Source organism: Vigna umbellata, chromosome 9 (genome assembly GCF_029865625.1).
Source record: "Vigna umbellata cultivar VRB3 chromosome 9, Vumbellata_1.0, whole genome shotgun sequence".
In the NCBI taxonomy this organism is placed as follows: domain Eukaryota; kingdom Viridiplantae; phylum Streptophyta; class Magnoliopsida; order Fabales; family Fabaceae; genus Vigna; species Vigna umbellata.
In genome coordinates, this window is record NC_142173.1 from 13,031,825 (window position 1) to 13,055,262 (window position 23,438).

The window sequence follows — 23,438 nt, forward strand, 5'->3', positions numbered from 1 at the left end:
AAAATAATTATTATAATTTAAGATTTGTTTTATAAAATTAAGATTAATAAATAAATTATTTTTTAAAAACAGTTTTATTAAAATATATTAATTTTCAATAAGAACGTTACTTTTATTCTCTATTAAAAAACAAAAACTTTTAAGAATTATTTAGCAGTAAATTAGAGAAAAAAAATATTTTTATTAAAAGGATTATATATGTTTTTATTCTTTAATTTTAATTAAAGGTTCGAAATTAGTTTCGAAATTTTGGTTCAATTTAATTTTTAATTCTAAAAAATTTGAATTTAAAATTTTAAATCAAATTTTATTAAATTTATTTATCGTTTTAAATTTTAATATAATATTTAAATTATTTACATATTTTTACCCTAATATTAATTTAAAAGTATATTAAATAAATTTAACAAAAAAATGGTTAAAAAAATTAAATTTGTACTTTTTAAAATAGGAAAGTAAATTAATTTAAAATTTTGAAAGTTAAGGAATAAGACATATTTAATTTTTATTAAAATTATAAGAATATTAATTTATGTTTCCTTTCTAAACGATAAATTCTTATAAATAGTTAAGTGAAGTAGGTTTCCCATTTGTGATACTACAAGTTTGGTGAAGTGTGTAATAATTCTAATTGCTTACCTTGTGCTTGGGGAAAGCGAATACTCTTTCATTGACCACTTTTAATTTGGTTTTGCCATCTTCCTCTTAAATGACGTATATACACTATTTTCATCAGAAGAAAATCATATATTTCGAAACCAGGAAATTTAATGATTAAAAATCAATTAACGATATTTTTCGTCGTAATTACAATAAATAAAATTAAAATATCGTAATAATTATATATTTAATATTTAAGTTTTATTTCAAGAATAGTTATTAGTATGACCGTTGTTGTTTGGAGGAGACATGATGCTTCAACCAACTTAATGACCTAACCAGTTTTCACAAAAATAAATTATTATTATTTATTTAATTTAATCTCATTATTAATAAAATATTCAACAAAATTTAATCATTTTTAAAAACGTGACCACTTTTTACTTAGTTAACAATAAATTTTTAACACAAAAATGTTAATTATTTTAATACGTGTAAGGTTTTGTTTTATACAAATATTGTATCTTAGGTATCACTATTTATTTTAATATGTCTAAGGTAGTTAATTAATAATTATTTTTTTATGTAAGGTAATTTTATGTAAGGTACTTTATAGCCAATATAATGATATTTTTTAAAATTAATGACATTAGTTTTAAGATATAAAAAGAGACATAAGCAACATGTTAAAAAAATTTCTAAATCAAACAACTTAAACATTTTATTAATTAAGATAATCAATCAGTAAACTAACATTGAACATGGGCAATGCATTAGTAGTGGTGATCCCAGAATCTTGCTTTGTCGTGTTTTTTCTTGTGGCTATCATTAATTTGAAGCGTAGATATTTAAACAAAGCGCAGGCAGAAACTAGCAAACGCCGCTTCGATTCTCTCTCACTGTGTGTGTTGTGCCATGGCATTAACAGTCTTTTCTTCAATCAACACGACTCATCATAGCACTTTCATGTTTCCTCTGAAACAACATCATCAGAACCTTAGAATTCACAGGTTGCGATGCAGTGGAACTAACCCCAATGAAGAGTCGCAGCAACCACAGAACAATGCCCTTCTCAAACTTGCATGGTATAGTTCTGAGCTTCTTGGCATTGCAGCCTCTGTTTTCCGTTCACCTACTACTGAGGAACCTCCTCCTCAGCGGCTTCTTCAGACCATTCATCGTGCTGCAGTTGTGGACACCATCAAAGGAGACTTCCAAAGATCCTATTTTGTCACAGGTTTTCCCTCACCCACTTGCTTAATTTCTCTGGGTTATTTCCAATTTCTTTCCTTTCGTTCTTTAGAGATGAATTTGATACACGAACGATGTACGGTTTCCTCTCTCACAACTCTGCATTACATTTGAGTTCCCGACATGTTTGATTGGCAGATCTTCTACCTGAAGTTTTAAGACTGATAAGCACTTTTTTTTAGATTCTAAATGATTATTGCACATTTAATCTGATTAATCTCCCTCTGGTAGTGGTTGATCGGTTGATAAGCTGTATGAAACTGGTACAGTACTTCATTTTCTTGAATGTAAATTGTTTGTTTGGAGTCCCAAGTTAAATAGAATGAACAATTTGATGTGATACTTAGCTTTGAGTTGAACTTTCCTCTTATTAAGTTTTAACATTGTTCAAGCCCTCCTTTTAAAACTTCAACTCTTATGTGTAACCTTGGCTTCTATTTATGCATCTTCAGGGTTTGATGGCTAATATATTTTATTGCAAGCTTCACTGAAGCAACTTCATTACTAGTATATTTAGAACTTCTCCATAAGCGATTCTAGGAGAACATAATAAAGAAAAAGGAAGTGAAGTGAGGTTTAACTTTGATAAATTCTTATTCTTTTAGTTTGTGTATAAGCTAATTCTCCAAATCATTGCTTTTCATACAATGACCACTTGACAAGAATAAAACCACACTGATGTTACTAGCAAGTAATTTCACTGTATATCAGACAGTTCACATGGTGAATCTGCTCTTCTCAACCATCAGGAGATCTGACACTAAATGCTTACGAAGAGGATTGTGAATTTGCCGATCCAGCAGGGTCATTTAAAGGGCTTCAGCGTTTCAAAAGGAACTGCACTAATTTTGGATCTCTTCTGGAGATGTCAAACATGAAGCTTATGAAGTGGGAAGATTTTGAAGTGAGAACAACTTTTCATTCATTTTCCCACAATTTTAGTTTTACAAGTCTTGTTCGTAGTCAAGAGCATATTGTGTTCATTGCATTTGCTTTCTACTACACATGGATTTAGAAACTGAAGTAAAACATGTTTCTTATTACCTGTTTACCATTTCTTCAAATGCTGATACTGCTACATTTATACACATGTTTTCATGACAGGATAAGGGAATTGGCCACTGGCGATTCAGCTGTATATTGTCCTTTCCTTGGAGGCCTATTCTTTCTGGTATATATCGAACTTTATCTGCGTACACTATCATAATAATTCATACTAAAAGCAATGAAATTTGACCATGTTGATATATGCTGCAGCAACTGGATACACAGAATACTATTTTGATGCACAATCTGGAAAAGTATGCAGGTGATAGAAACTGTCATTTTTTAAGGTACATGTTTCTACCTTTCTGTTTTGATCAATCATCTAAATATCTATGAAAATTTTCAGGCATGTGGAGCATTGGAACGTTCCCAAAAAGGCATTGTTCAAGCAAATTCTAAAGCCTAGCCGTGGATTTGGCTTAAAAGATTATGTGAATAGGTGGCTGAAAATGGTGCAGATGAAGCTTTAAGTTACAATAGTTCTGCATATTACTATGAAATATTGGGTTCTTTATGTAACCGGATGAAGGTCTCTATCTGCATATACATAGAAGAATTAAGGATCAACTTGGATACTCCTTGTATATTTTTTAACCAAAAAGGATAAACAGATAGAAGAGATGTAACTTATAACATTTTTCCTTTTATATTTTTGTCCATACATAACAATACAGTGAATACCGTATGTATTTTTAGTTATGCTTACTGCAATAACTGAGTATTAACCTAGAAAAGTTAGAAAACACCTACGTTTGCTCAATAATAATAACAAATAAATGAAATATGGGAAAGAGAAAACAATCCATTCCTAAAATTTATGACAAGATTGTAAAATGTTATTTAAATTTAAATTTATTTGATTTGAAATAAGTATGTTGTGTTAATGAGAAATCAATTATCGTTACTATAATTTTTTATAAACAACTGAATTGAATTACAAAGTACTTTGATTTTGACCAAAATTAACTTTCATTCAAAAGTTGATTATAGAAAAATTATCTGAATTGACATATAAAATATAAAAAATGATAATTGATATCTTCAGAAACAAAAGTATACACTTAGTAACATAAACCTATGTTAATAATATGTGTGTATAAATATATATATATATATTAAGTTAAAAAATAAAAAAACATAATTAAACATTCATATTTTGAATTATTAAATGAGTATATTTATTTAATTGAGTGTCAAAATATCATCATTCATAGAATATTTTGGATTTGTTAAAAAGTAATTATGGTTCCTTAAATTTATCATAAATTGTATAAATTGGATTATAAAGTACCGCGTTAGTATAATTTCTTTAGCGTTTGTTAGAAAAGGTAAGAGATTTAATATAAATAACTATTTTTGTAAGGAGTAAGGAAACGGACTTGCATTTTTAGTCACTAAAAGTATATCTAAATATAAACATATAAATAAGATTACTATATATACAAAAATTGACATTTATACACATCCTCTCCCTGGAGATATGGAGTTAGTGCATTTACACAGGGTTATATGTTTTCTTTCAGGATTCATTAATTTTTAAATTCATGACAAATTTGAATATTTTTAATTAAGTTTTTTATTTAGTTATTTCTTAGTTTATTGACTATATAAAATTTAAGTATTTTTCTTAATTTTTAATACACGAAGACAAGAAAAGGAGACGATAAAAAATAACAATCATATCACTCACATAATAGAAAAAAAATAACCCACTAAAAGCAATATAGGATAAAAAAAATCATCTAGTTGAACAGGGTTTGCTCCATTAAACTGCTTCAAAACAGAGGTTTATTGTAGAAATTCCATATGATATTGGACAACAAAAAATAAAGTTTGTGAAACATAAAGACATTTTGCATTGACCTTGATCAACAAAAGGATAAAAAGAAAAAACAAAGTAATTTAAATGCTTTAATTTTGTCATCTAAGCCGTATCCATTTTCTGAACTGCTTCAGATGCTGCGGACGCTGCCTTGTCCAAACCTAACTTCTGCAACTCACTTGAAAAAACATCTGCATCTGTCTTGCTTATTTTGTAGGGGCTATGGTGAACATCAGGAAACGAACCATTTGTAACATCTTCCTTATACTCCAGTAAAGCTTTATTGATGACGTCTCCTACACGTGCATACTGCTTACAGAATTTTGGAGTGACCTAAAAAAATCATCACCTCAAAATTAGCAAGGAATCCAATAATGTCTGAAAGAAAAACAAGGTTACAAGATGCTAGAAATACCTTTGCATGGTGGGGGTGTTGTAGCATACCAAGCAGATCATGGTAAACCAGCACCTGCGTGAACAATGAAACTAAATTATAAATCCTCTGTTTTCCATTTACTGGGAAAGGTTTCTTTTGTTTCTTCCCAAGAAAAGCAAATATAAAATTGAAACTCAAACAATGCCCTGTTCAGTTATCTGAAAATGACTAAGGGATAATCAAACTTCTAGCCAAGAACTTATGATACTCGTTAAACTAACACATTTAATATTTAGTCAATTATTTTATAGGTAAGCTCAGTTAACACCAGATTGTTTTAGTCAATTTTTGATAGTTAAACTTCGTTAACATGCTACCATCCGAGTCAATTTAACTATTGAAATTGATTAAGAATGACAGCCTTAGGTGTTTCCACAAAATGAAAATCAAGATGTCACAAGAATGTATCTGCATAACACCGCCATCAAAATTCTATCATTTTTATTGACTATTATTTTGTTTAAAATAGATATTAATAGGAAATTATTTAAATCTTACTAGTATAATTTTTTTTAAATAAAAAAAGAAATATCATAATTTTTCTTGATCGTAATAAAATAATTAAAAGACTTTTATTTTATAATTGTTTAATTCCACTTTATAATAACTAAATATTAAATGAAGAGGACAAACATAAATGAAAAAAATAATACATCGTTGTTGTTTTGTTTAAGAACAGAAACAAAAATCTACCCATAAAATTTATTTATTTTATTGAAATATTAGTCATTTGAAATTAGAAATATCACCAAAATTTTTATAATTTACTGCTAACCTGGACGTAAAAGAAATCAATTATTAGCATTAACCAGAAAAATGGATGCGTAGTAGAAGAACAGTCATGAAAAAAAGGTGTAATTGCATATTTTGGTTAAATACATGAAAACGTGTAAATGCACAATTTTTAATCAAAGGGAAATAACAACACAAATTACAGTAATCTTATCTGTAGTTATAGATGGTGGATATACTCAAAACCAATTTAAACATATTAAAGCCCAACACAGCAAGATGACGAAACAGCAAACGCCTTCAAATAAAGCAAAGATAGGCAAAAAAAATTAGTTACTATGTAAGCCGCACTCATCTTTCACTCAAAGAAAAATAGAAAGAACATCTCAATAACAGAACACTAGCAAAACGAAGGGAAATCAATCCAACTGACCTGTCCACTGCAAAAGGGTCCAGCACCAATTCCAATTGTGGGAATTTGAAGGGCTGCCGTTGCTGCGGCGGCAACGGGCGGAGGCACACATTCCAGAACAACAGAAAAACACCCTGCTTCTTGCAAAGCCAATGCAGTCTCTACAACCTACACAAACACATTCCTTTCAGTTTCAGAACAACAATAGAATCAATCAATTCCCAAATAGATGGACAAGAGAGAACCTTAACAGCACTGGCAACATTTCTTCCTTGAGGTCTAAACCCCCCTAAAACACTAATGGCCTGAGGAGTAAGACCCACATGGCCCATCACAGCAATTCCAGCCTCAACAATAGCCTTCGCTGCAACAATTCTGGAAGGAGACCCTCCTTCAAGTTTTATCGCATCCATTCCCCCTTCCTTCAGAATCCTAACCGCTGTATCCACCGCCTGCAACACTCAAAAACATTCAACCATGGCTGAAACAATTAAACAAACACCACATGCGCACGAACAGCACCTGATTGGGATCGGACTCGTAGGTTCCGAAAGGCAAGTCCCCGACGAGGAGCGGCGTCTTGGCGCCACGTGCCACGGCGCGGCAGTGGACAAGCATCTCGTCGAGCGTGATGGGAAGCGTGGTGTCGTGGCCGTGGACCACCATGGCAGCGGAGTCGCCTACGAGACAGATGTCGACGGCGGCGGTGTCGAGGTGGACGGCGGCGGGGTAATCGTATGCGGTGACCATGGTGATAGGTTGGGATGATTTGTACTTCTCTCTCAAATGCCTGAGCGTGACTCGCTTGTTCGGGGTCTGCGCCGTGGGACCCGAATAGACGGTGTTCTCGGGAACGTTGCTGAAGCTCCGCAGAAGACTAGCCATAGAGCCACGAGAACCGTTTCTCGCTCGCAATAAAGACGCCATTGTGCAGTGAAGAATGAAGGGAAGGGGAAACACAAATTGGATTCACCAACTACTTTCAAATCTTGTGATCATCACTACTGTATGTTGACTCGTAAAAAAAAAGAAAGTATCTCTGTTTCTGCTATTGTTCAGGTTTTAATTCAAAAAAATGGAGATGCGGGGTATCGATCCCCGTACCTCTCGCATGCTAAGCGAGCGCTCTACCATCTGAGCTACATCCCCATTCAATTACCTATTGCAATCTATATATAATTAATATACACTAGAATATGAATTATTGCATAAGAAAGTTATTAATAGTATATATTTATAGCATTATCTTTCAGAAAAAGATTTATAAAACAACAAGTAATACATTCAGTCCCATAAAAAAGTCATACAACTAATACTTAGTGGCATAAAAGAAAGATGAACATACGTTTATGAAGTTGACAGCCATACATATGAAGAGTGGCTTTATTATAAGGCCATGTACATATATAGTTTGATGAAGATGCAAAAGGGTGGAAAGATACATATAAAAGGAAAGGAAATGATGGTGTTGGAAGGAAGGCTTAGGCAAACATGGTAGAGAGGGTTGGAAGCTTGATCTCTCCGCTGTGAGAGAGAGGAATGGTGAAGTTGCCAATGACAGGAAGGTCAATAATGAGACGAATGTCGAGTTGATAGTCGATGTCCCAGTCGGCACCAATGTCCCTTGCTAAGGACATTAATATGCTGTATGGAACCTTAACTGGCACATCCACCATGGTCGTGTCCTTTGACTTCAAAGATCCTGGGTCTGGAATTGTCCCTGATGCTATCTCCCTTCACCACACAACACAAAAACATAAAAAAAAAACCTTGTTTACAATATTATTGAGAATGCATTTATCAACTGCTGATGCATTTCTGTTTTCGTTGATTGAATAAAAGTCTTAAATAAAAGATTTAATTAAATTTGAGTACTTCATAAACTCAATGGTGTTGATATTTTTAATTGAGTTTTTGTTATTTTTTTTTATTAAATGTTCAAAATTTTATATATTTTTAATTAAATACCTATTTTTCGTAATTATTATTTTGAATAATTTTATTCTTTTATTAAAAAAAGTGTTGTCGTTTAAAATATTTAAATCTTAAAGATATTTTAAGAGTAGTTTTCTTTAATAAATCAGATTTTTAATTTTAGTACATGTAAAATTAAGCCGACAGCTCTTCTGTTCTCATAAGATTCGGAATTTTAAGGTTATAATAAACTTTTATTTTTACAAATATTCTTTAATTAACGCAGTTTTACTCAATTAAGTAAGAATTGTTGGTTGTTTTTAATTATGGTTTAAGGTCTAGGAATTATGATAATTTTAATTGGATAAACAATAAGTTTAGTGTAATAAATGTTTTTATATATATTTTTTTATTTTACTTTTAGTAAAATAAGATTTTTTTAATTGAATCCACTTTTAGACTTAGCAAAATTTAATTAAAGGTTAATTAATTATTAAAATTAATTGTCCTTCTAATTAAATATTAAAAAGTGACAAACAGTGAATTAATGAAATTGAAATTGTGAATTAATGAAATTAAAGTTGTGAATTAAAATTATGATTGATGAAGTTTAAATAAAATTAATAAAATCAATATTAAAATTGTATCTATTTACCCATTTTAATTTGATTTGTATATACTTGCAGTTTATCATGACTGTTTTCTAACTAAGTTCATAATTTATTTATTCTTTTTATTTTGCAGAAAGTAAATTTCTTTTTTCATATATACTTTACTTCCTTGTTAGTTAATTTGAGAATTGAAATAGAGTGTAATTTATGTAACAGTGAGAAAGGGTACCTTGACGCGCTTTTGAAAGAGTATCTGATCTCACATATGGGTATGGGAGTTGAATAAGGGTTACGAACAGCTACCTTCACCAAGTACTCCATGCTATCTTTGCTCACGCGCTTGAAGTCCACATCGCTCACACTCGCCTCAGGCTTCGCCATCTCGTTTACCTTCTCCGACACGAAGTTCTTCGCTTTATTCAACAACTGCGACATTTTTTACTTTGCAACAATACTCTTAATACTGGAACTCTGAAGAACGTAACTGATGCATAACCAATTTATATAAGAACACCTAAGTGAAATCCCTGTCCTAGTATGCCAGTACGAGGATCTGCTACTGACACGTGTGTTTCTTACCAGTACGTGTCGCACGTGTCCCACTTTGGGCAATGATCATCATCGAGGTGTCGAAAATACCAGAAGTAAGAAGAGTATTTAATGGTATTTTTAATTATGAATAACAAACTAATATTTAAATTATGCACATCATATAAATAACATATTTATACTTATGATAAAATAATAAATGGGAATTTAGTATAAAATATATTATAATTTCTTTCCATACTAAATAATATTTTTAAGTGTAAAATTTATATTTCAATTTATAATTCATAATGTAAAAATTTATGGTATAAAATTATTTTTAACTATCTAAAACTTTTGAAAATATATTAAACCATAAAATATAAATAATTTAAAAGATCAATATAAGTGGCCAAATAGACATTGAAAAAGACACACAACCATTTAGAATGCCAAATATACTGTTGTAAATTCTTTATAGAACGTTAAATTTAGCGAATGTTATTATTTTTGGTACGAGTGGATTTGAGGTAAAAATATATGTATAAATAGATTTTTTTTAATGATTTTGGTTAGTAAAGATTATGAGACGTATTATAATTCTGATTTTGTTTCATTTGTGTGATCTATTTTCTTGTAACAAAGATTTAGAATTTAAAAATTTAATATTAATACTCTGATTTATAATATAAAATATATATGATTTTAAAGTTTAATTATATTAATAATGTAAAATTTTATATTCTACATTATAATCATAAATTATCATACATGGTGTAGCGATTTGAGTCCTTAAATTAAGCTTTACACATAGTCGTAAAGATCATTAAATTTTAATAATAATTATATTTAAAATGTTCATAAAATGATATATTAATTAATTAATTAATAAGATAGTATGAACTACTAATATAAAAATGACCATCAAATTGAAAGCATATTGTGTCACGCACTTTAACTTTTTAACGGCATAAGTAGATACAACTACCTAGCTAGTTTCAATAAATTCCTTGGACCGGCATATAGGAGCTTTCTTGATATTATGAAATTTCTTACTTTGTAATCTTATGATTTCTTTAATATATTTTACCAATATGAGTAGGGATTAATAAACCATGTATTTAAATATGTATCAATTTTATATATATCGGCATAACATTAGCTACTCCTGGATTAGGTGAATACATTTGACTAAATCCATCACAATCTCATCGTAATATGCTCAACTTAATTAGCTTTGAAAGGTATTATAGTAAATATATGATTGGCAATATCAATCCATATATGATTCTTGGGAACTACATCGTACATCTCAATTACAGCAATTAGTTAATTGAAAATCAAATTAAGATACTAAATACAGGTAATGAAACTAGGGTTCTTGATGGATGAAGGTTTTGTTTTTTTTATATAGATGGAATTACATCACATGTATGTGTAAATACATATACACACATACGCATGCATGTTGTGGCTATAGCAGAGAAGCAGGAGAAGTGTTGTTATTGGAACCTAAGCTAGAGAGAAACTGCATTTGCTTGAGAAGAGGTGTTAGGGTTTCCATGAGTTTTTCGCATGGATGATTGTGAATACCCTCGTAAGTGGTCACCACGATGCTTGTGTCTTTAGACAACCTTTGCACCTGTTTCTTCACATTACATGTATGATGCGTGCACCGGTAGTAGCTTCTTTATTTTCCAATGCACCATCAATCCAACAATATCAGTGCTCTCACCAGAAGAATTAAATGGTAATTTAATATCAGATATCAGATATATATATTCAAACAAGTTATTTGTTGTAAAAGTTTAGACATTTTTTGCTAAATAACGTTAATCCACTCATCTTAGATAATGGGATGTAATTTTGTTTGGAATGGAAGGATCTGTCCTATGATTGCTTATAGTTAGAGTTATTAGTAATATAAAATCCTTTTCTCTAATTAAATCATATATATTTTGTGTTGATTAAGAACTTAAGAAGTCGTTTGGTTCGAGAAGATAATTTTATTTTATTCTTTTATTAGCTGTATTTTATAAAAAGAATATAAATAAGCTATTTTTACTAGTTTTTGTTTTACAAATTTTTAAATTAGTAAAATGAAAAAAGTCTCACCCGAAACTATTTTTAATAAATAAATTGTTAAAAATACTCTAAACACTGACAAAATTTAATAGCAATGAGTCATGGAAAAATCAATATAAAAAACTATGAGCGAGTTCTAAATCAAAACTTTTAAGACAATAATTTTGTAGACTTTCTTTTTTATATACTATTATTAATATGAAACATAAACTTAAACTTAAAAGTATATTTTTTTAAATCAATATATATTATTTTATTGATAAAATGAAGTTGTTAAACAAGTATTTTTTTTTATCAAGATGTCAAAATATATTTTTTCTTTTCATATTTGTCCAATGATCTTAATTATTAATAGTAGTTTACATAAATTGTAGATTAGTAAGTTAAATAGGCATTAAATGTACTCAATAACTATAAGCCAGTCATTAACAAAATCACAAGTGAAAAAACACCCCTTATATATTATTTTTACTATTAATATAAGTTATGTTGCTGACCACATTTATAATTTTTTAAGATTATTTTCCCATAGTAAATATTTTACATATATGTTTCTCGTACACCTTAATTTTCACTATTATTTTCATCTCCGTATTTCTTTCGTTCCAAATCCAAGTATACATGTATACTATAACCAATGGTGATATTAAGATCCCTTTTGTAATTTTTAAGTTCAAATTAATTGGTGTTGCAGCACATGCATGCAACTCGGTAAGCTTCGGAGAATTTACTGCTCAGGTATAATTTTTCCTAGATGATCGGAATAGATAAATTGTTAAAAATATATAAAATTGGATAAGTCTAGTTTCAAAAACACTATTTTGTCTTGAATAAGTCGTATTCTATAAATACAAGTTTAACCTTTTATTTCTCACAACAAAAAGTTATGTTTAAGATACGCAGTTTTATTTCATATAAATTTTATATTGAAGTCATGTTTGATAAATATAAAATATGTTTATTAAGTATAATTTTAATAAAAAAAATAAAAATAAAAATTATAGTTACCAAATATGATTTCAATAAAAAAATAAAATGCAATTTTAATAAAAAAGATTAAAACTATGTTTACAAAACACAATACAAAAAAGATATAAAACAAAATTCGTGTGTATTAAACAAGATTTTTTATTATTAAAATAAAAAGTTGAACATGTTTTCAGAATAAGGCTTCTTGAATTGAAAATCATTATTTTTTCAAGTAAATTTACATAATTTTATGACTTTTTTTAATACAATTTATGTAGTAATTTTTTCAAAAAATTACCTTAATGGTTAAGTGCAGCTTGTTTATATACGTAGATAACTCTTCATATATTCATGATGTTGATTACTTTTTCAGTATATAATATAACACTAATTAACATCACTTCATCAAGAAATTAAATACCATTCTCTTCCTTTGAGAGTAAACTACATAAACACAACCATGCATGAATGCAAAGTGAAAGAAAGCTAATTTTTGGTTTATCACAAACCTGGGATGCATGTTGTTCTTCACAGCTTTCTGCCCATACTTCCTCCAGCGATAACCATCATCCAGAATATCATCTGCACTTCTAGTCTGAAACGCAAATCTGGGTCGTGTTGTCTTCTTCACTCTGCTTCCTTTCCTTTTTTCTTTATCATTCTTTTCATCCACGTGAGCACCGTTTTCTGCGATCAAAGCACACGACAAGGATGATGAAGACGAGGAAGATGAAGACGAAGAAGAAGCGTATTCCATCGTGGGCTTGGCATTCCCAAGGAAACTGTTTTGGCTAGAGAAAAGGCTAACCCAGTCTATGTCATCATGCAAGCCTTGAGGCTCCAAAGGGTTTTGCATCATTGACGTGGGAGTAAAAACGAAGGAATAAGGGTTTGGAGGGTCTTGGCTTTCCATCGGTGAACAAAAAATGAGATTGTTTCGAGGTTGAAATTTATAACGCAGAAAGATGGTGGAAAGTAGAAGAGGTTGGACAGCCACTCGTATACTCGTATGTGTATGAAGAAACTGAGAACATGCATTGGTGATAACGAAAGATATGCATGTTGGTCACGTCTTCTAAATTTGTGTCACAGCATGCATGTACTTGAATTACAGAGCAGTTGAACAAAAGTAGTTGAAATTTAGTTGAGTTTAGCATTGTGTGTAACATAGGTCACTGAACTGAATTAACCAGAATAAGGGTTTTGTTTCTATCTCAATGTTTTAACCATATTCCTACACATGTTGAAATCATGCGCTGTTTACCAACCCCAGATTTGACCACTTTGGGTCCTCTTTTGACACTTTTCGATGCTTCAATTTTAAAATAAATACATGATGTTCTGATGTCATACGAGGAAAAACCAATATACATTTTAAATACTCCACTACATTCAATAAAAACTCAAGAAAGGAACTTTTAAACGTATATACACGGATTGAATAAAAAAAATGATAAACGTTGTAGAAAGAAAAATACTATATATATATATATATATATATATATATGTGTGTGTGTGTGTGTGTGTGGTGTGTGGTGTGTGTGTGTTAAATTTTATAAAAATGAAAACTAAAAGATACTAAAATTGAAAAAGCTTGATGATAACCATCATTGATTTGATTGCTTGGAAAGGAAATAGGAATATATATATATATAGAAAAGAATATTGTTCATAGTAAATGGTCTATCTTGTGTCATTTTAAGGTCAATGGTGATTTGTAATTTACTAATATTCAATTGGACAATAAAATCTATCTTTTATGTTTAGTTTGAGAGTTTGTTTGTGAAAAAATGACTTGGACTAAATTCATGCATATTCAATTTCTTTTAAATTCAAGTATAAGAAATACATGTTCTTTAAATCGATATCACTTGACATGATATTAAGGATGCATATGATATTGTCCTTGAAAATACTTTTTGGACATTAGGCAAGGGTGATTATATTAATCTTTGAAATGATCGTTGGTGTTTTGACATTTGCATATCTAAACTAGCTAGAATTCCTTTTCGTTAGAGTAAGCTTATATTCTGTTGTTAGTTCGGTTTGGATAAGTATTCACTAGAACCTTTTTTCTTTTGTTTCCCGTTTATGTGATTTTTCTTCTTTAATGGTTAATGAGGATGAGGATATGACTAATTACATTTTGGATGATACTATGTGTTATCGATTATTTACAAGTGAATCAAATCCTATAAATAATAAAATGGATAAGTCCATATATAATTTTTCCACATAGACTTGTGTTGTTTAGAAAAACTATGCTTATTTATTGATTTAGGTTAAAGAAATAACTTTTGAATAATGAAAAGAATTAAATTTTACCATAATTCTTCTAAGATTTAGAATGCAATTAAATGTATGAAAGTACTTATGCGATAAAGGCTTCACTATGGTTAGTGTTGATAGGGGGAGCTATGTATAGCTGAACCCATATCTCACATATGTGTTTTTGATGATGACAACATAAATGTTATATAGTATCTTGCACAAATGGCAAAACTGTTGTTTGATTATATCATTGATTGTGCTTGGAATATATGTATGTGTATTTATTGTTTAAAAATGAATAATTGGATAAAACACTTTGCACATTGCATATCTGCATGAATTAATCGATTATTATGATTGTATAATATGTTACAATTCATCAAATTTCAATATATGCTTAACAGTGGCAAAACACCAAGTTTTAACTGATTAGATTATGGGTATAATTAAAACTCGTGGTTATGCCTGCACATGTTTACTGAGTGCATTGATGTGTTTTAAATGAAAAGGTTTTCAAATTTGCTTAAGTATGGAACTTAACCGATTATGTTAATTTCCTAATTGGTTAAAATGCCTTTTGTATGAAAACCTTTTTCATGGATAGCCTTAACTGTCATAATGGTCATATTTTTAAATGTTGTCAGTTATATGTTTTAATTAATTGATTACATGCACTTTTTAATTTGTTAAATGTTGTGAAATGTAAATTTGTTAGTGCTGAAGGAATTACTTAACCGATTACATTATATGCATAATCGATTAAATTGCGTTAGACTTGAGAAAACTATAAATAGACGCATTGCTCTCTATATTCAACAACTTTATGATTCACATCTTTAATATCAGATTTGTTTGTTGAGATCTTAATTGTCGGAGCATCCTGAAACTCTCCAAGAATCAAGATTACTACATTTGTAAGAAATTCTCAAAGATTCTTGAAGAATTAAAGTGTTGTCATAGGTTGATCATATATGCACTTTGAGGTGTATTTTCTGGAGATCATATTTATTTGCAATCAAGGTTGATTGTGTTCCTTGTTGCTGCGGCCAGGAAGAGGACTTGGTGAAGTTCGTTGACTTAGAGTGTGGTATCTCTAAGGGTGACAGATTGAGGGTGTCCTTTCTGGGTTACTATAGTTGATTTAGAGTTAAGAAGATCAAGAGGAGTGATCTCTCTATGTCTTGCTTGTAAGAACTCAATCGATATAGTGGAATCCTTTCAATCTAAGGTTGATTGAAAGAAAATTGGACGTAGGTAGTTTGGCCGAACCAGATAAACATTAGTGTGAATCTCTTTTTCCCTACAATTTTACATTGTCTTTCATTTTTTACTGATTGCATTCCAAGAAAGCTTTAAAGATTTCAAAAAGATTTTTAAAAGAACAATTTTTAAAGGGAAACCAATTCATCGCCCTCTTGGTTGAGACACTTAGCCTACTTTTTTCTACAGTTAGATTTCATGCACTAAATTAATATGAAAACAGAAAACATTATTCTTCTAATTTCTACTTGATAATTAACATTATATCATTGTTTTCATTTTATTTATTTTTATCTTTTATTGAGATTTTTGTTATTACTTTTAAACAATTAAAGTTTTTATTTATTAAATTGGGAAATAGAAATATTTAGTTCTTATTTGTGAAAATATTATGCAGATAAGTGAAAATCACTAAACTTTGAGTATATATCAACAAATTCAATTATCTTACTTCAATTATAAAAATAAAATAAATGAGAATCACTTTAGATTGATGAATATCTCAATAAAATCAGTTGTAAACAAACTTGGTTACTTTAATTACAAAAATCAAGTACAAATTTCAGACCCAATAGTTATGAAAGTCTTTAAATAAAAGACTTCATAGAGTTAAAAATTAACCCCTTTTGAGGGAACAGGGAACTAACCCTAAAGGGTGGAGACTCATTCTATAGGCTGGAGACATCATTTCTTTATTCATTTCTAAAGTTCATAATGTATAAGAGTAATTAACTCCCTTATTCACAGGGTTGGACGTAATATATCTTCAATCTTTGTGATTTATACTATTTAATATATATATTTTCCATTATTATCATTCTTAACTGTATGAATTGATTGATTTCATATCTTTGGGTATCTGATTATTCGACACGGTGTAGGAACCTAAACTAGAATAAAACAACTAATTGATTAAGCATCTAGACATATAGTTTATCGTTGGTCATTTATAACATTTGAATTTAATGCTTATAATGTGAAATTTTAATGAGAAAAGGTTTAAGACATTAGGGTTCTTATTAATAAGTTTAGACTTGGCTCTAAAACATTAATAATGAATGGTATGAATGCTAGAGTAAGAATTTGAAGTATATTGTTTAAATTTTTTTATATTGATTTGATGCATGAAATCTGACCCTAGTGAAGTCTTTACCGTATAGTAATTTCATAAAGTTTATTGTTTTCTCAGTTTTAGATTTATTTCATACAAACTACTACAAAAATCGCGTACAACGTTGAATATTTTGGACTTTTAACGACTAATTCGTGAACGACGTCATATCAGGACACATTAAATTTACGTTGTTTTTTTTAAATTCGACGTCAAATTATCGTCGAATTTTGTAAATATATGACGTTAACTTAACGTCGAATTTTGTTAATATACGACGTTAATCAAGTTTTTTTTTTGTTTTTTTTAATTAATTGTGATCCTTTTTCGCAACTCTATGCAGACCTGAAAAGTAGAAAAACAACAAATTTCAGTTTTTGATATTTTATAAAGCAGGAACTATGAACATAGTATCAACAACAAACAACAATAACCAACAATAAACAAGTTCAATCAAATCATATCAACAAACAAGTTCAACCAAACAACAACAAACAAGTTCAACAAAAAAACCAAAACAATTTCAACAAATAAGTTCTTCAAAACGAAAATGAACACTAACCTTCAAAAGGTTTGTTTTTGTCGGAATAAAGTGTCGTCACCGGTGACAGAGAAAGAAGAATGCGCCTATGAAGAACAAAAGCACGAAAATAATCGGTCAAAACAAACGAAAATCATAAATAAAATGCATTTGTATCAAATGAAAGAAAAGTACATGTGAATGGTCGTCAAACTTCGTTCTAGAAAAGTTTGAGAAGAGAGAAGAGGGTCTCGCGCGCTGAGATAAAGTGAATGAATTTTCAATCTTCCGCTCAAATTTTTATTGAATTCACAAACCTTTTGACGTCTAACGTTGGATTCGACGTTTTATATCATTTTACGTCGAATTACAATTCTAAATGACGTTTAATAATTGCATTTATTTACAAAAATGCCACCGGTCATTTTTAACGTTGGTTATTCAGTGAAACGCGTGACGTTATACGCTATTTTTGCACTAATGTTTATGTGAGAAATGATATATGGATTTATCAACTTTATTACTTGTACAATTTGGTACACTTGCCAATTCTGTAATACTACTCTTGCATTTACCCACTATTTAAGAAGTCTTAATTTCTTATAGACAAGTCTAATGTCTTAGATCTTTTTATTAAAAGTCCACAAAATCATTAAGTTCAGATGTTTAGAGTGACCAACACAATCAGGTAACTATTTTATCGTTCTAATATCATGTCCAATAATCATATACCTACAAATATGCAATCAATAAATTATCACGCAATTAAGAACGAAAAATAGAATACAAGAGTAATGGAAAAGAAAAATATTGAATAACAAGAATAATAAAGAGTTGAGATACATCACGTCCAATCTAGTGAATAAGAGAGTTAGTTACTACTACATTTTGAACACTAGAAAAAGAATAATGATGAATGTCTCCAACCTTTAGAACCTAAGAAATATTAATTTCAACTATATAAGGCCTTCTATTTATAGTTTTCCAAAACACATAGCTCATTGGACTATACTTGAAATTTGTACTTGATATTTGTATTTCCCAAATTATTAAATAAAAACCTTAATTCTCTAAAAGGTAATAATAAAAATACCAATAAAAGATAAAAATAAACAAAATAAAAACAATGATAATTCCAATATCACATCCTTCGAGCGAGACTTTTAGAAGCCTTGATTGGAGAGTGATTCTTCTTGAGTTTGTCATTGTGTTTTGGACCAACTAGTGGTTCCTTGGAGTTTTAGAGGGTGATGGTGATGATGTTGATGCTTACATTTTTGTAAGCATATATAGTTCAAAGTTTCTCACTTTTATCGTGAGATAAATCATTGTGCTAATAAGTTAATTAATTTAACTTTGATTGATGGAGAACAATATAATGGTTTAATGTTTTATCTCCATGTGTTTATATATATATATATATATATATATATATATATATATATATATATATTTCATAATAGGTATAATTTACCTTCATGTTTATCGATGTAGTCTCTCCAAGTTTTGTATTCTTTTATTTTTCTTTATAACAAATTTTTATGTAATAGTAAATGATTGATATACTTTGGATGTTAACATAGTTGAGATATCAAAATTCTTAATTGTACTTAACATGATTTTATTTTGAAATGTTTTACCTCTATATTTATTTAGTTTTTATTTTCATAGTAGGTATGGTTTTTTCGTGTAATTTTTGTCATGTGTCAAGTTTAATTCTCCAAATTTTTATTTATTTTCTTAATAAATCTTCATATGATATGAAAAATGATTTATAAGTTTTAGGAAGACATCATGATTAACATGTCAAAGTTCCATATTACTTTATTGAGAAAACACCTCTACTAATGCGTGTTTTTTTTGTGATAATTATTATTATATTTATGCAATTAAATATAAATATTTTTTATAACTTTACACTAAGTAACTTTTATTTATTTTATAGGTAGTTTTATATTTTATTAAAAGTTAAATTAAAATAAATTATTAAATTTAAATAAATGATAAAATTGATAAAGTAATTATTTTAATTTTAAAAACTTTTATTTAAATGTAAATTTGAAAAATAAATGTGAATGCTAGAAGGAAGAACCCTTATATATATATATATATATATATATGTATATATTACGAGTAATATAGTAGCTAAATATTTGGTATTAAAAGTCTAATATTCTTTGTATCCGTAGAAAATATAATGTTTTTCAAGCAACTGAATTAATCTGAGTAGTCCCCATGGCAAATACAACTCCGTAATATTCTTAAAATCAATAGATTCGAAAAAGTTTTACGCCGACTATTTTATTCGGTTGACAAATAATTCTTAATCCACATATTGCAACTTCTATTTTCTGTAAAAGTGACCATTTTCCTGTGATCGAAGCAAGTTTATTAGTGTATAGTACCGTATTTAAACGTAAAAACCCATGAACAAGTCAACTTATGCTTTCAGGACCAAAGATACGACGAAGTTTCCTGTCAAGAAGAAAAAAAGGTGTTGATTTTGACTCCAAAACAATACGAGTTGGTGAGCTAATAATAAGAATAAAAACATGAATATTCAAACAGAAACTACAACAAAATCGGAAACATTCAAAACGTAACTATCATCACGGTAACTTGTTTATAACAGTATGACTGCAAGAAAACATAAAAAAAAAAAAATAAAAGGAAAAAAATGAAAGAGTAATTTCCGGTTAGTTATCAACAAATTTATATAAGAAATTAAAATATTTTTAATTCAAAATTTTATTACCAGGGTTGAATATATATAAATGATATAACATATAAATTATCTCATTGCATTTTTCTATATATAAGTTTAAATTGTTATGGTTATTATTGAAATATTGATTATATATAAGATGAATTTTTAACATATTAGTGAGCGTAAATTTTATATTACAAATCAGTTTTATAATATTGAGTTTAACTTAAAATCTAGACTTAATTACTCGTTTGGATTTTATTTTGGTGTGAAAGTTTTAAGTTGGTTTTTACTCTTAAAAAGTTTTAATTGTTTCTTAATTTTGAAAAAAATGTCTAAATTCGGTTTTTTAAATAAAAATTACTAATAATATTAAGCAGGTGTCATATGTCAATTTGTGAGTTTTTTTATTTTTAAAATTTTAATTTTTTTATAAAAATTGTTATTATCACGTGTCAGGTTTTTAGAGTAACCCAGTGTCACAGAATAATGCTACATATTAGTGTCAATCTTGATTTAAATTTAGTGTGTATATATATATATATATATATATATATATATATATATATATATATATATATATATATATATATATATTATTTTTTTTTGGTAACTTGACGGGACAAAAAATATTGTGTGATAAAATGGATATAAAGTCGACTTTTTGTGTAAAGCAATTAGATGACAAGGATGCTTTGATGTTGTTTAAAAAGTTGGTTGGAATACATAATAAAATGTCTCACTATAAACAAGAAATTGATAAGAAGTACTGTGCAGGGTTACCGTAGTTGCAAAGGCACTACGAAGCAAAAGTGAGTCAGTATAGGAAGCTACACTAGAGCAGCTTAAAAAGCAAGAATTAGTGAAAATGAGGAGATAAAGTCCATTTTCTTACTTTGTGCTTGAAGGGGTCTCTTCAATTTGGGAAGCTTAGGACAGAATGAAGACATCAGTCCAAAAGGTAAAACATTCAGGCTTACTGTTGGATGTAAGTTCTAATAATCATTTCAATATGCATGATTTGGTTCAAGATGCTGGTTTGTCAATAGCTAACAAAGATAAAAATGTTTTTACTCTAAGAAAAGGAAAACTAGATGATTCTGCACTTCTATTTCTATAAGAAAGAGCTTGATCATAACATTGGTGGAAGGAGAAAGAAACCAAGGTCAAATTTTGTTTCTTTCTAAACTAAAAGATTTGCTTAAACATCCCGCTTGTTTCTGTTTTACCCAATCACTTGTTCTTTGATAGGTTAACAGATTACAAGATTGTGATTAGAGGCTTGGAAGTGTTTTCTGTTGGAGACTTTAGAATGCTTGATAAGTATGAAACATGTAGAGTTTCAGCATTACAACTTAATGATGCCATTGACATTCAATCCCGTGAAGGCATAAAAATATAGTTTAAAATAGTATAATGTTTGTTGTTGGGAAAGATGTGGATGTTCAAATTGTTGTTAATGAGTTGAAAGGTATTAGAAAGATATCTTGAATTTCATCTTACAATTTTTTTTCAATGATAAGGTACTCACTCACTTACTCATTTACAAATCAATGATAATTTTATTTATATAACACTTTTACTATTACGTACGTTTTTTTTCTTTCTCTCTTCATATCATATCATATGATCTATAAACCTATTATTTTTATTTTGTTTCTGAATGTATATTAAATATATTAAGTGTTAATATATGTCAATGTCTATAACCACATCAGCTTCTTCTTTTTGCCTGCTTCTACTGGTCAGTTTCACATACAGTGAGATCTACTGCTTGATATATAATGATAGTGGATTTGTTATAGAGCTTTTTTGGCGTGGTAGTCAGTGGCTGAACGAAAATAGGTTTGGGTATTTGAAGAGGTAGGATGCACGGGGATGTGATAGTGTAGTGCATGTAATTCCATCTCATTTGCTTTCCTTCTTTCACAGTTTGGAAGAGTTGAGTGTATGGAATTGTAATGATGCAATACATTTATAAAAATGGGATAGTTTATTCAATAAATTATAAAAATGGAGTAGTTGATTTAAAATTTATAATTCAAGAATAAGTCATACAGAGTCTTGACGATTTTCAATTTGAAGTTATTATTTCGAACTAAAGTTATCTTCTATTGTAAAACTAAGTTTGATGATATTCTCCTCTTCTCGACAACAGAGGAAACGCTTGTCAAGTTTGACAATAAAGAATAAGTTTGTCAAACTAGGTAATTTTCACACCTTTTTATGACCATTCAAAACTAGTATACATATTATTCATGCTAATGGGAAGTATCTATCGTTTCACTTATTTATTTCAATTTTATAGAATATAAATTTATTTCTATTAATAGTTTGATTAACAAAGAAAAAATGTATTATTTAGATAGAAAAAAGTTATTTAAGCAACAGAGAATATACGTGGATAGAAAATATACAAAAATTACAAACAAATACTCCCATATTTTGTGCTTGCATGTCCCTGTTGAACCTAGTTTTATGTAATGATGATTTGGCTTAATTATATTTGGTAATTAATGAGCATATTATAACGAGCGACATGGAATTAGGCTCAACTGCCATTTTAAAAAATAAATAAATTAACAGGTGTCAATAATCCCAGTTGAGGATATTCGAGCAAACTTAATAGCAAATTATTATTATAAATGTTAGATGACAAAAAACCCAGAAAAAATATCTCACAATATCAAGATGGGTATTAAAAGAAAAACAAAAATTGGAAATGACTTGAAAACCATCTATTTGGACAGCTGTTAAGAAATTAAGTCTGGGTAATTGGGTCTTATTATCCCTATCAGTTTGTTATTTTAATTTTTATATTAGATGATGTATTACTCATAAGATAATCTCGAAGATGCGCAAGATCATACGCATCTGGATGAAAAAAATAAACTCAAGACTGATAACTCATGTCTTATTTGAAGATGAATTTTGGCGAAGTGATTATTGGAGAAAGAGGATTTACAAATAACAAGAGAACAAACTTCGATGTAAATCGAGAAAGTTATGAGAATTTTGTATTTCTTAAAACGTTAATTGTCATTTGAATTTTATAAATTGATGATAAAGTAAGTACTCGTAAGGGTAATAATATAATTATAAAATACTAGCTTGTGTATAAAATTTCTTTTTAATATAGTGCACTGAGTTTCTTTGATAAAA

At 28.9% G+C, this 23,438-nt stretch overlaps 4 protein-coding genes and 1 non-coding gene across 5 annotated transcripts; 1 reads left to right on the forward strand and 4 right to left on the reverse strand.

Moving 5' to 3' along the window:
- The first annotated feature begins 1,458 nt into the window (after positions 1 to 1,458).
- Positions 1,459 to 3,597, forward strand: LOC148192616 (uncharacterized). Its single transcript, XM_088098327.1, has 5 exons — positions 1,459 to 1,837; positions 2,601 to 2,755; positions 2,956 to 3,022; positions 3,109 to 3,160; positions 3,245 to 3,597. The coding sequence occupies exons 1-5, from the start codon at positions 1,516 to 1,518 to the stop codon at positions 3,366 to 3,368; spliced, it is 720 nt and encodes a 239-aa protein (XP_087954453.1). The 5' UTR covers positions 1,459 to 1,515; the 3' UTR covers positions 3,369 to 3,597.
- A 1,025-nt stretch (positions 3,598 to 4,622) lies between these two features.
- LOC148192617 (3-methyl-2-oxobutanoate hydroxymethyltransferase 1, mitochondrial-like) lies at positions 4,623 to 7,318 on the reverse strand. The gene is made up of 5 exons (XM_088099044.1): positions 6,823 to 7,318; positions 6,546 to 6,752; positions 6,322 to 6,468; positions 5,136 to 5,189; positions 4,623 to 5,053 (listed from the first exon to the last, which is right to left on the reverse strand). Exons 1-5 carry the CDS (start codon positions 7,225 to 7,227, stop codon positions 4,823 to 4,825), a joined length of 1,044 nt encoding a protein of 347 aa, XP_087955170.1. The 5' UTR covers positions 7,228 to 7,318; the 3' UTR covers positions 4,623 to 4,822.
- A 58-nt stretch (positions 7,319 to 7,376) lies between these two features.
- TRNAA-AGC (transfer RNA alanine (anticodon AGC)) lies at positions 7,377 to 7,449 on the reverse strand. The gene has a single exon. It is a non-coding gene; the product is annotated as a tRNA-Ala (tRNA).
- Positions 7,450 to 7,604: 155 nt separating this feature from the next.
- LOC148192619 (desiccation protectant protein Lea14 homolog) lies at positions 7,605 to 9,293 on the reverse strand. The gene is made up of 2 exons (XM_088099014.1): positions 9,055 to 9,293; positions 7,605 to 8,034 (listed from the first exon to the last, which is right to left on the reverse strand). The coding sequence occupies exons 1-2, from the start codon at positions 9,258 to 9,260 to the stop codon at positions 7,782 to 7,784; spliced, it is 459 nt and encodes a 152-aa protein (XP_087955140.1). The 5' UTR covers positions 9,261 to 9,293; the 3' UTR covers positions 7,605 to 7,781.
- A 1,356-nt stretch (positions 9,294 to 10,649) lies between these two features.
- On the reverse strand, positions 10,650 to 13,320 carry LOC148192620 (putative WRKY transcription factor 24). Its single transcript, XM_088099630.1, has 2 exons — positions 12,917 to 13,320; positions 10,650 to 11,041 (listed from the first exon to the last, which is right to left on the reverse strand). Exons 1-2 carry the CDS (start codon positions 13,318 to 13,320, stop codon positions 10,828 to 10,830), a joined length of 618 nt encoding a protein of 205 aa, XP_087955756.1. The 3' UTR covers positions 10,650 to 10,827.
- Between the last annotated feature and the right edge of the window lie 10,118 nt (positions 13,321 to 23,438).